This window comes from Lactuca virosa, chromosome 4 (genome assembly GCF_052849685.1).
Source record: "Lactuca virosa cultivar CGN04683 chromosome 4, Lactuca_virosa_CGN04683_v6, whole genome shotgun sequence".
In the NCBI taxonomy this organism is placed as follows: domain Eukaryota; kingdom Viridiplantae; phylum Streptophyta; class Magnoliopsida; order Asterales; family Asteraceae; genus Lactuca; species Lactuca virosa.
The window spans coordinates 183963182-183976424 of NC_136429.1; the positions used below are offsets into that span (position 1 = coordinate 183963182).

Here is a 13243-nt window from a genome sequence, read left to right on the forward strand (position 1 = left end):
TTCTACCTGAAATTCTTCTTTACACCCTTTTAGGTATTTCACGCTCATGTTTTTTGCATTCCAACGTTCTCAATGCGCGGATTTTAGCCTTTTTAAGATATCAAGATTCATAGTTAGACATATTGTTTCTAACATCAATCATGTATGTCGATACCTTTTTCCTGGTCATGCATAATTCATTATCCTTGGACATAAAGATTTAATATAAATAGTCATAGTCATACATCCTTCTCATATTACCACTTATTAAATGAGTTAACAACTTGTTTAAATTCTTTCTTCAATTTCATGTTCCACATGAACTTTTACACAACCTTTAACGTCCCACAAAGTTTCCATAGCAAAGTATGGTTTATCCAGTTTGAACATTAAAACCCCACATATCAAGTCCACATAATACATCACCCTACAATTGAAGATAGAATAGAAAGATCACTTTATGTTCTTGATTTTTTTAACACTAAACCATTTCTTTCCATGATGCATACGCACACGTCTCACCTCATGTCTTGATTTCCTACTTTTTCTACATTCATCTTCTAATGAGTCCTTCAATAGCTTCGTGAGTTTCGGATCCTCTACAATTCCAATAGATATCATTTCATTATGTAGTTCCCTAGCCTTCACTTTTAATCCATGCTTCACTAACCCTTCCACCATTATCACAAAATGTTTAGAATCCGGGAAAACTTCATAATCTTTCATTTTCACCCAAATTTTCAATGCATTTTCAACCTCATCCACACCCAAAAACTTTCCAAGAAGTATAACAAAAGTATCACGGGTCGGCCCGTTTCCCGATCTCACCATTCGTTCAACAAGCTCCAAACTTTCTTCAAAATTTACGCCTACGCCCTCAAGAAAAGCATGATATGTGTCAATATTAGGGCTTACATTTTCTTCCAACATTCTTGACAATATCCCTCTTGCATCTTCTAGTTTTCCCAATTCACATAACGTACGTATTATAAAATTATAAGGGGTAGAATCGGGTTTTAACCCCGTTTCCTTCATCTTCTCCAATATTCTAAGAGCTTCATCAATGCAATTCTCGTGTGAAAGAACATAAACTAATGAATTATAAACCTTTCGATTCGGTGTCCACCCTTTTTTCTTCATTTCATCGTATAATCTTAGTGAATCGAATAAGTTATTGACTTTGGAGAAGCAAGAAATCATGTGGGTGTAGGAATGTTCATCTGGGATTATTTGACATTTGTCCATTTCTTTCCAAACTCTCTTGGCTTCAAGTATGTCCATGAATGTAGTACACCAGCCTTCAAGAATGATGTTGAATCCCTGGGTTTCAAGTGGGAAGAGTTTTGCGTTTAGAAACATGAACTCTTCAGCCTCTTCAATGTAGCCATGTTTATAGAGTGTGTGTAGAAGTGAGTAGAATGAATTCTGATCAGGGCTTAGTTTGAACTTTTCCATTATTTGGAATGTACGAATAGCTTCAGCTGGTTCGTTTGCAGCTGCATATCTATTGAAACACAAATGAATTTGTTACAAGTTACATAGATTCCGAGTTATTTCAGCTTACAAAATCATAAAGTTGTCGTGTTCTTGGAAAAACGGTAGCATTCTACCATGAACGAAAGAGGTAAAGTAATAGCAAAATAACTAAAGGATGTAATTTAGTTCATACCTGTCAATCATGATGAGCATTGGGCGTTGAGTGTTCATGGAAGATTGATACAAGTCCCGAATCAGACACCAAGCATTGTTGAACTTTTTATGGTTCCCTAACACCCATATCATCAAGCTCCAAGCTTTTTCATTATCACATCTCCATTTCTGACCCCATTTAAATACGAAAAAAGCTAACTTCCATCCATCCCTTAATTCCCAAATCACTGAATTGATCAAGACGTCATTCGGCTTGATGCCAGATCTGTCAAGAAAATCCGACGACTCTGCCTCTCCAGGGTTAAAATTACTACGCAATAATTTGACTAATTGAATCACATCTGACTTTGTAGTTTCATTGACACACTCTGTTATCTGGGTGAAGTTTATTGTTTGATAAAGGTGGGATGGGTGGAGTGTAGAAAAATGGTTGTAATCCAGTTTTTGGTATTGAATACCAGGTGTTTGATGAAATGCCTGAAAGAGTGTATGTGTTGAATGCGAATAGGAAAGAGTGGAAAAACCATATTGGGAAGCTAGTGATCTTAGAATAAATGGTAAGAAGAGATGAGAGTGTGTACGTTGTTTGATTGTTCGAGCAAGATAGGAAGAAAACATCAATAGGTTTTCTTTGATTCGCAGCACGCTTCAACTCGAGGGTCAGGGAACCGGGTCAGGGCACTTGCTTTAACTGTTTCAAATGGAAATACACGAAAAGAAACAAATTATACCTTTAAAATTAATTAAAAATAGTTATTTAAACCAATTATACTTTTTTTTTTCAAAAAAAATGTATGATAATGTTTTATAGCTCGTTAACAAGCGATTAATGATGATATGACATTGATGCTATAGGATATTGTAAAACGAATTTTTTTCAATAAACCATTAGGTTTTAATTATTATTTGTTTTTTTCCAAAATAATCATTGGCTTTCGGTTTACAAAGAGTTACAAAGCAGTTATGCAATTTACTACTTTTACGTGCAATCCATTGAAACAAATATATAATAACATTATATGAAAAGGAGCTCTTCTAGTGCTTCCTGTTATTGAATAAAACTGAGTTTCGATACATCCAAATTATCCAAGAAGTGGTGAAACATACCACTTCTAAGCAAGACCTCGGGATAGTATTCAATTTTATGGGTAAACATAATAACCAAAAAACCAAACCAAAACCGAATTAACCGATATAACTGAACCATTTTCAAACTGATGGTTCGGTTTCTACTTTTTTGATAACCGATAACTAACGGTTCGGTTATGGTTTCATAGGTTAACCGAATCATTATTATCCGAACCGCTAACTTTATATTTAGCTATATAAAAATTATAGATTATATATTAAATAATATAGTCCAACTTATCCAAGACTAACTAAAACTTCAAAAAATAATCTATTAATCTTCTTATCAAGAGACGAATGAGCAATCAAACCACCGAAGGCTAATCACACATATACACACAATCATCTAATCACACATTGGGATTAAACTATTGATTAATTTGGTAATCCTAATAAGCTAATTCTACAATTCGTAAACTTTATTCACAATCAGTTGAATCATAACTTTTTATATCATTTTTTAACATCATGATGACATGGTTAACCAATGTTAACCATTAACCAAAACCATAACCATAACTGACAAAAATCATTAATCATAACCAATACTAACCATACCCAATGGATACCAAAATGCATTAACCAATAGTAATGGTTATGGATCGATTTTGTCCAATAACCGAACCAAACCGCCCCTATTCAATTTTACATGTCCACCCAAGAGAGCCACTTTGAGAACGAGTTAACCATGGGAAAGGAAAATATCACCAACGAACAATCTTCCTCCAAATATCATGAGCATCTTGTCATCGGGTCATAACATGAAATGGTCTCCATGCCCCCAAATCAACACCTCTACTAAAGAGATTATGTTTGGTACAAAGACAATTAATAATCAGGGGCGGACCTAGGGGGTCCATGGTGGCATCGGCAACCCTTGACTTTTCCGGTCGCAGTGGAAAAATTTTCGAAAATTTTATTTTTTCTATTACCGTGCAACCCCTGACTTTACCGTGCAACCCCTACTGTGAAATTCTGCGTCCGCCACTGTTAATAATAGCCCTCCATCAAAAAAAAATGTTAAATTTTATTGGAGTCAATTTGTTCCATCGAGTGACACGATTAGTAATTGGGAGGGTGTTCCCAAGTGGAGCTAACGGAAAACACAACAGAAAAATCAAGAAAAGTCCAATTGTCATCCATAGTCGTAGGGTTTAATGTGGGTCCTACCATCCTTATTGATTTTTTGAGCTTTTTTTATTATCACTAACTTATATAAGAAAATTTTTAATAAAATGTGGGTCCTACCACTTTACACACCTTCCTCTTATCCCTTCTCTCCATTACCGTCGACCTGTCCATGGGTAGACCTTGGGTTCTCTTGTATTTGTGATGGAGTAGCCGATGGGAAAAAATCAAATTTAAGGATTTCGACTACTTGTCTTCTGGTAAACAACACCACATCTTCTTCTAGATTCTTCCATAGAATTATGTAATTAATGATTGCAATTGTTGAGATGGGTTGAAGATGAAGAATTATTTGAAAGTGATGATTGCAATTTATATATAAACATATATTCAACTTCGTTACTAGTCTTGTAAATTGTTGTTAAAAAAAAGAAACCAAAGTATTTGATATGATACAGACTTACAATGGTATTTCGACTTTATAATTCCAAGCTTAATCTATATACAAAATGAAAAACTTTCAATAGAAGATGATCGGAGAGCTTGCAAGGTGGAGGAGAGGACCGAATGTTCATAAAATTACAAATAACAAATAAATGATAAAAACAATCTGAAAATGAAATCTATAAGGGTAAAACTATCTTCTTAAGTTTGGTAGGGACCAAATATGCAACAATGGAAAATTCAATAAATCGTCTAAGTAAAACAATTCTTTTAAGGACGAAACTAGCAAAACAAGACAAAACTACAGGGACGATTTATGTAATTTACTCTAAAGTAGGCGACCATCAATAAAATAAATAAATAAATAAACCTTTTTAAACATGATAGTTGTCTTCAGCTATACATTATTCATCAAAACTTGGTAACATGAAAGAAAAGATGTACAAAATTTAATCCTAAAAAGGCATGACTCTCCTAGACTTAAAAAACCACAAAAAAGAAAAGAAAATGAGGAGTCCAGCAACTCCTGTAATCAACAATACCCAATTAAAAGCCGATGAACTGTTAAACAATCCTATCGGAAAATTCATCCCAAATATTCCCGCCACTACTCCAAAAATTGCAACCACAAATGTCGCAGTTGTCAATAACAACTCAAACTGTATAAGCTGATTCCTCACATTATCCTACATTATTATTTTCATAATCATTAAAAAAACTAAAATCATAATTCAGAAATAAGTCAAACATTAAACATACCAGTTGAATGTTAATAAAGTCCTCAGTATCATCAATGTATTCCTTCAGCTGACAAAAACATCAACCTAATCAAAAACTGATATACAGAAATAAAAATGAAAACAAAAATTAAAATTAATACCGATGTGAGCTTATTAAGAGTGCTATCAATGACAACAAAATAAGCCTCCAACAACATCTCCATTTCTTCAATATGTTGTTTCCCGTTTTCTGAGCTTCTCATGCTTTCATGTCTACTTTTTGCAAAACTAAATGATTTTTCAAGCTTTCGATAATCTGGAGGTGAAGAAACTGGAGAAACAGGAGCTGAAAAAGATTGGACACCTTCACCAATCATAGATTGTTCACCATAATAAATTGACTCCATTCTTTTTTTCTTTTCTGTAAGATACATTTCAGCCATATCTCCATCATCATCCATTAATTGCTCTATTTCATCTCTTACTTTTTGGACTCTTCGAGTTAATGCAACAAGTCTGCTTTTTAATCTTCTAACACGTTCCAAGTTTAATGTGCTGATTGTTGATGTGAGTTCATCTAACAATGGATATGCTTCAGTTTCTAATTCTGCAGCCTGATGAAGGAATTAAATGAAATTCATAACTAAAGGAAAAAAAATGTTATTTTACAAAAGGTGTATTGAATATTGATGAAACCTGTGTTTCTAGAAATGTGCAAGCAGCTTCAAGGGCAATTTCTAGAGCTTTAAACTCAAAGGGTAAATAATCAGATGATGAATTGTTCCCAGATAAATCACTAAATGCATTACATTCTCTCAATCTTTTTAACTCATCAGAATTCCAAAACTCTTTTAATCTTCGTTGTAGTTCAACCACATACTGTAATACATAACTATCAAGAGAATTCAGAAGCAAAACTTCATCAGCTGTTATTATGCAACGAATCTGCTCCAAGTTTACAACTATGGCCTTCTCTCTACCAAGAATTGTTGAAGGGTAAACAAATAATGGATCAAGTAAACGAAGATCACGAGCAGGAAGATCACAACGTCTCATTATAGTGAACTTATTAACTTCAATTACTTGTGAATCTCCAGATGAAGCATCCACACGAATCCATGATCGAACACTTTGGCCTCTCTTTTTTAGGCCTAGAACATCTACACCTTGAAATGGCTGGCGTAATGATGCAAATGGTCTTGAAGATGCATCTCCAAGGTTTGATTGTGGTGTAGGTTTTGGTAGGAGGTGATCTTTTAGGTCTTCCATTAAAAACTAAAAACAGAAAGATATGTAGTAAGCATTAACAAGACAATTTATCATTTATGTTAGGTAATTCGATTGTGAAACATGTAATTGGATAATATGTTGAAGTAATATTCATTTAAATTTCCTGATTTTAACATGCAAGCTTGTTTTTCTTCTGTCCGAGATTTGGATTTTAATTGAGATATTGAACAAATCTTTGGAGGCTTGGAGCATAACACGAGACAGGTAACCATGTTTACGAAAAATCAACTCAAATTGAGAACCAATGACAAATAATAAGAAAATAAAAGGGAATGATCGAATCTAAATATAAGAATTAAATGGATAATGCAGTTACTCACCTCATGCCCTTCCCCTATTGATGAATTAGGGTTTCGCTCCAGAAAAAGTCGATCACATCACTACAGGATGATCAAACCGTCTGTAAATGAACATTCAGATCGGAACATCGAGCAATTGACTTTAAAATACGCGGATTCTTAAACGCATTTACACACGCGGAAACTTATAGGTGCATGTGTTGTATGAATGTATCTTCGACAGAAATTCATAATCAACAATAGATTCAGAAGTAAGAAGATATATGCTGCAGTTTGTACGTACAAAACTTCATATATCTATCTCTGTACAGAATTCAAACCCATAATTGAATATGGAGGTATCAATTTCTAGTAATGATCTTCCAACCGATTCGACTGAAAGAGACGGACCTGGCGTCTTCCGAAAGAATTGACAAGTTTGTTGAGCACCCTCGTTGTAAGTTGAGACTTGCATTTCTTGTCTATCGGGTAGACGGGTAGGAGTCTGACCGAGCGACCCGACTCGTTTCATAACCAACTTGAAAAATACTTGTCTGATTGAGCATTGTTATAATTATATTTTTACTTTTATTTTATTCATATTTATATAAATAGAACCGTGTTTAATCGTAATTGTTTCAACTTAATGAGTCAAGTCGAGTTTGTAAGTCTCGATTACTTTATTAGGCTTGAACTCGAGCTTGAAAGTTAAGGCTCGACTCGAGTTCGAGCCAAATTTTGAGCTCGAGTTTTCTAGTCGAATCAAGTTTCAAGTTTGACAAAACTCAACTTGACTCTGCTAAATTGCCCTTGCTATAGGGGTGTTTGGCAAAGAAGTTGGTATTCGAAAGCCGAAAGCACCACCTTTTATTTGTGCAGGAGTCTTCGGTAAAAATAGTTGTTGGTTTTAAAAGATGGCTATTGCTATAAAAGCCCCCAATTTACATAAAATGCTTGTTTATGTCACAGTACCGTTTTTTGGTGCGTTAATATCCTAACATACTGGAAATTTTGTTCAATTTTACCCCTAACCGAATTTTGCTTGCAAAGGTCGGCCACCCCTTAGCTGATTGGTTGAACTTGCTGAGTCGAACCTTATGTGGCTTGCCACATTGTCAACATTGCTGACCTTCAAGGGAAAAACACATGATGGAAATCGGGGGGGGGGGGGGGGGGGGAGGGGGAGGGGGAGGGTTGGTTTCAAACCCGGGTCTCCTGATTATTTGTTTGCTTGAAAGACACTTCATCATGTATAAATAAGTTTATAAGGGTATATAAATAATAATAACACATATAAAAACGTTATATACATATGTATGCCTTTATACGCATAAAAACATTATATAAGTATGTATACCTTTATACATCACTTGTATATATAAATATGTATAAAAACGTCTTTATTCATGTTTAGCGTATTTTTATTACAAACTTAAAAACACATTAAAAAATGTATGTTAAAAATCATATTAGACATGTTTAGCGTGTTTTAAAAATCATATTATACATATTATACATAATAAAACATCTTTTTATATATTTTATATGTATAAAAATAATTCCATACGTTCAAATATGTATAAGAACGTTATTTATATGTACAAAAACGTTATTTATATATAAATACATTTTTAAAATGTATAAATATGCTTTAAAACTTAAAATTGATAAATACATAAAAAAAACGTGCAAATATATATACACACAATTTTAAAATGAATAAATGCATATACCTATATTTATATATGTAACACCTAGTTTCCATGATGTTTCTAATTTCAGGGTATCGGGCCGTATTTTGATCGAGTAAAGGTCTTGGGCTTCAATGTGATAGAGTTTAGATCATGTTGGATATTGATAATGTTATAACACCCTTTTTCCAGAATGGATCGATATAGGGCATTATGGAGTCAAAAGTTTAGTTTTTGGGGAAAATCAGATGTCACGACATGACCATAAGGAGGTCAATATGTGATGAGTGAAATGGGAAATGCGTATTCGGGAAGCATATCACGACATGATATTTGTATCGTCACGTCGTGAGGATGGTTGCAGCCCAAGACCATGATCTTTTAGGGTTTCCTCCATATTTAAGCTATTAAACTTGGATTTAGGGTTTCATTTCCAACCTCCATTACCCTTTTGAGCCTTGAATCAAACCCTAATACTCCCCTCTTCATTTCTGATCTTATACTTAGTGTTTTGGAGCCCTTGGAAGGAAGAACAAGGCCTTTGTGGTGTAGAGAATCTCTTGGCAAGCTTGGTGTTGGTGTTTGAGCCATTTATGGATCATTGTAAGAGTCTAAGATCCAAACTTTATGATGATAACTTCTAGATCTAGGATTTTTGTCCCTTTTCCTTCATGTTATGGATGTTTGGATGGAAGGATTCCATAAAGTTGGCAACTTTATTGGTCCTTGAGGTCCCTTAAGGGTTGTGGTTGTTGGATATGGAGTTTGACTAAGTTTGAAAGTCATTAATGTGATTGTGGTTCCATTCTTTATCATTTTGACCAAATATGAGATCAATACATGCATTGGTCATGCATGCCTATAAATCATCGATTTTTAGGATGATTTTGGAGTAAGAAGGCCCTCTAGAAAGTTGGAAAGGATGGCTCAAAGGATTAAGGGCTGAATGCATTAAGTTGTGTCATTCTGCTATAGTCATGACGTGACCGTATGGTTGTCACGACGTGAAAAGGTGTTTTCCCTTCTATTTTGGAGTGCCTTGGTCACGATGTGAGGGCATGGCCATCACGACGTAACGGTGGTTTCCGATCGCGACTGAGTTGTTCAAATCTGGAGTTTTGGTTCGGGGATGAGTTCATTTGTCACGTCAGTTTTGGTTCGGGGATGAGTTCTGATGGGTTTTGAGCATTCTAACACTCCTAAGTGTACATGCAACCCTAAATACCTTGGATCTATGTTTTCTCAATTATACATGCAATTATGAACTTTCCAAGGTATTACCCTATCTAGCATACAATACTTGATACTTGGGTAATCAAATGAATAGAATACATACCTTTGTTTGATGTAGCTTGTCTCCATGAAGCTTGAGTGCCTAGTGCCCCAAGTGTGACACCTCAAATGGTTCACACAACACCAAATGCACATGGAATGACTTGAGAGAAATGGAACACTCCTTGAAATCGTCTAGCCCTCATATTCACACATTAGTGCACGATTTCTTGAGCCATGGGATTCTTTTATATGGTGGCTATTAGGGTTACACCATGTAACTCATAACTTTACCCATTCCTTATGCTCCATGGATTTTAACCTCCATGGAGTATCCATGGGTCACCCCATGGACTTAGTGCAACATAAGGAATCTTGGATCACAAGCCCACATATATAAGAATGAATGATTTACACAATCAACCCATATATTTAATTAGTCTCCTTTTGATCACTTAATTAATTCCAAATTAATTCTTGATCAATACTAATTAAATAACCTTATTAATATATTAGAACTTATAATATATTAACCAACCTTAAGTGTTATTTCTCTCATTATAGTCTATCCAAATGCATGATGCCATGCAACCCAAATGGACCATGTCGGGTCGGGTCAAGTCTTACCAATTATAGTTATGGACTTAGACATTAATCCAACAGTCTCCCACTTGGATAAGTCTAAAACTATTATTGCATATGACTTCAGGAACCGATCAGCAATCGTAGCTCTCAAAAGCTTCTGTCGAACTCTGACCTTGTCGATGAACTCTGACCTTTGTCAATGACTTGTCCATTAGATAAGGGATCATATATTCTTCCATTCTAGATATCATATGGACTGAGACATGGATTATCAATCATTCTCTCTGTCCATTTGTTGTTTCCCGATTTCCGATTCATGATGACTGACTGATTGAACAAATCAAATCAGTCCTGGCTTGGCCAAGCACTCACATGTATCATCTTTAAATCATCGAGGGGCCCACAGATATCGCTTTTATCCCGAAGGTAAAAGGAATGGATAAACTTCGACTCATATGACTTGTTCTACTACTTGTTGAATCATACACAAAGGCACGTTTTATAACATCGAGTTACCGAATGCATTTTCGTGCAATCAATGTACAACCAACTCATAGTAACAACTCATATCTCTAGGTTTGAAGAATATAAGATATTATCGTCTCATGATCACTCGTGATAAAATCCATGAAGTGATTCAAATGAGCGCGGGTTGAATCCAATACTCAGAACTTATGAGCACTCATGAGTGTTGTAGCACCACTTTGTCCACCAACTTGGACCTCTACAAACCAACCCATGACAGTCTTGATTCATATCTACTTCCAACATATGACCGACTGTGGATGGTTTGAATAACTTAATCATTCAGGAAGAGCGACTTAGTTATTCTGGAAGTCAAAACATGCAAAGTGAAACACAAGAATAAATGAATCAAATATGGTATCAAACCCTATGAATATAAATAAACACTTTTATTTATCACCATACTGATTACTCATTATTCATTGTTTCGATTTTATCAACTTTATACTTGAATTAAAAACACTAGTTGTCCCATGCTCCAAGCATGTACACTATGTTTTTCTTAAACAATAGCTTTGCCATACACCAAGTATGCACTCTATGTTTGTCTATGATCCTTACTTTGTGAAATAAACCAATTGAACATAATTTCAATGATTCTAATTTCACACTCCCAAATCATTATCGAAAAACGTGAGAATTTCAAATTCCTATCATTTATCGAAATCTGTTTAGATTTTAAACTTATATGCACTGACCCTCCTGTAATGAATATGTACAAAGTCACAAAGACTTGTCAACAGTCATTATAAGGTATTCCAATGGAGATCAACTCCATGGAAACTAAGTCTCATATTCAAAGTACATTGCTTTGGACATGCTTCTTGCATTAAGTTTTCTAATCTTACACAGATAACTTCCACCTATGGAGACAACTCCATATTCTCATTTTGACTATCACTTCTGAATAAGAGATGCCTCTTTTCAGAATATGTCAATATGGTCCTTCCAAAATTAGCACTATACTTCCAACTGTCCCTGAGCAACCAATCTTTGGTAAACCTCAGATTGTCCTCGACAATTGCTTAATCATTTTAGTCATATCCAATTCTAGACCTTTTCCCTTCTTAATGCCTCTAGGCATTTGGAAAAATTTAGAAATGACAAATATTATAGCACATGCAATCGATCATGTACCCAAAGAAAATGGTACACGATTCATGATGTCTCACATAAAGACATGATTCTAGACCAGTCTTTTGCTACAATATTTTTATTTGCCATGTTTTCAAAATTTGACTATGAAGAGGGATGTCGTAATCATAATCGAATTTTGAGAACGCAATATATAGAATTTCCTTAAGTTGAACCAATCCAACATGAAATTCATATATATATTCTTGACTAAAGATGATTAAGGTCTCAATCTAAGCCTTTAGAACTGAAATGAAGTATATCATCTCCCTTAATTATAGCAAAACAACTTTTTCAATCCCTGCAGCCTCACGAATTGAAACTTTTGTTTTCTATAATTAACATTGCTAACTTGCAACACTAACAATAATTATCATGCTCCCACTAACATGATGATTATTAGCATAACACTTATGCTCCCACTAGCTTTGACATGTACTCAGAAATCAGCTGGACTTCTAGAAATCAATACTTTATTGACTTCCTTACCAAAGTTCAGATTTCTGATACGAGATGCTTTGATAAAACTTTATCAAAATCATACACCTTTCCTTAGATAGCATGCATGTGTGTCTAAACAATTTCAGAACTATTAAAAGGGATGCCGTAATCATAGTCTCAATTGTTTAGACCTTTTGCCATCTACTTCAAATCTACTTGGTGGAAGTGTTTCCTCACCATCATTTTCAAGAATCGGAGAGAAACCTTATGACCCTTAGATTTTATGGTGTATGTGTTCTTATCCATGTGAATCGTCAAAACCATAGTCACAAGACAAGGATAATGACAAATCCAAACTCATATGGACTGAACTTATGCAATCTTAACTTCTTGCCACCTGGCAGTACAGGGCCTGCCATTGCTTCCAAGTTGTTATGCAACCAATTGAGAACTTTCAGAACTCCTATGCAAAGCCAACTTTAACTGGAATGGGCACAGAATATGTCAACACGATAGGTTATAAACCTCAAGTCGTGTGCTAGTGAAGAACCTCAGGTTTTATTCTTGATTAGTTCTTGAAATTCTTTTTAGGATCTTTAAGACTCCCACTATCCTCTTGACATATAAGACTATCTTGTCAAATATTCAAGAGATAGTGCGGATTCTTTATCAAGACAAACACTTCACACAATTGGCCTTAGTTGGTCTTTGTTTTATCCAAAACATCACAACTTACCAATTTCAAATGTACAAGAGTACGACACTTTTACTCTTACATTTGACAAGTGTTTTAAACCTTTCTTTAAGATATGTCACTCAAGTTACAATCTTGGAGTATGACTCTAAGAATTGTTTTGGAACGAAGTATGACTCATCTTCATGATCTAACCATTTCAACAATTCATGACTCCTCTTCTTAGTCATAAGAATGCACTAAGATGACCTTTAGAGGACTAATTGTGATATGATTTCTAAGTCA

The 13243-nt window shown here is 34.7% G+C and overlaps 2 protein-coding genes across 2 annotated transcripts; both read right to left on the reverse strand.

The window, feature by feature from the left end:
* Positions 1–251: 251 nt before the first annotated feature.
* On the reverse strand, positions 252–2352 carry LOC145107819 (Tetratricopeptide repeat (TPR)-like superfamily protein). Its single transcript, XM_079044774.1, has 2 exons — positions 1649–2352; positions 252–1483 (listed from the first exon to the last, which is right to left on the reverse strand). Exons 1-2 carry the CDS (start codon positions 2245–2247, stop codon positions 433–435), a joined length of 1650 nt encoding a protein of 549 aa, XP_078900900.1. The 5' UTR covers positions 2248–2352; the 3' UTR covers positions 252–432.
* A 2313-nt stretch (positions 2353–4665) lies between these two features.
* LOC145107820 (magnesium transporter MRS2-1-like) lies at positions 4666–7077 on the reverse strand. The gene is made up of 5 exons (XM_079044775.1): positions 6659–7077; positions 5745–6323; positions 5210–5662; positions 5089–5136; positions 4666–5015 (listed from the first exon to the last, which is right to left on the reverse strand). The coding sequence occupies exons 2-5, from the start codon at positions 6315–6317 to the stop codon at positions 4785–4787; spliced, it is 1305 nt and encodes a 434-aa protein (XP_078900901.1). The 5' UTR covers positions 6318–6323; positions 6659–7077; the 3' UTR covers positions 4666–4784.
* Positions 7078–13243: the final 6166 nt, after the last annotated feature.

Excerpts from the sequence above, each read along its gene's own strand:
- LOC145107819 (XM_079044774.1), bottom strand. The coding sequence starts at position 2,247 with ATGTTTTCTTCCTATCTTGCTCGAACAATCAAACAACGTACACACTCT. Across the intron at positions 1,484-1,648 it reads ATGCTCATCATGATTGACAG|ATATGCAGCTGCAAACGAAC; the intron begins GTATGAACTAAA and ends GTGTTTCAATAG.
- LOC145107820 (XM_079044775.1), bottom strand. The coding sequence starts at position 6,317 with ATGGAAGACCTAAAAGATCACCTCCTACCAAAACCTACACCACAATCA. Across the intron at positions 5,663-5,744 it reads GCACATTTCTAGAAACACAG|GCTGCAGAATTAGAAACTGA; the intron begins GTTTCATCAATA and ends TTCCTTCATCAG. Across the intron at positions 5,137-5,209 it reads CTCTTAATAAGCTCACATCG|CTGAAGGAATACATTGATGA; the intron begins GTATTAATTTTA and ends TGTTTTTGTCAG.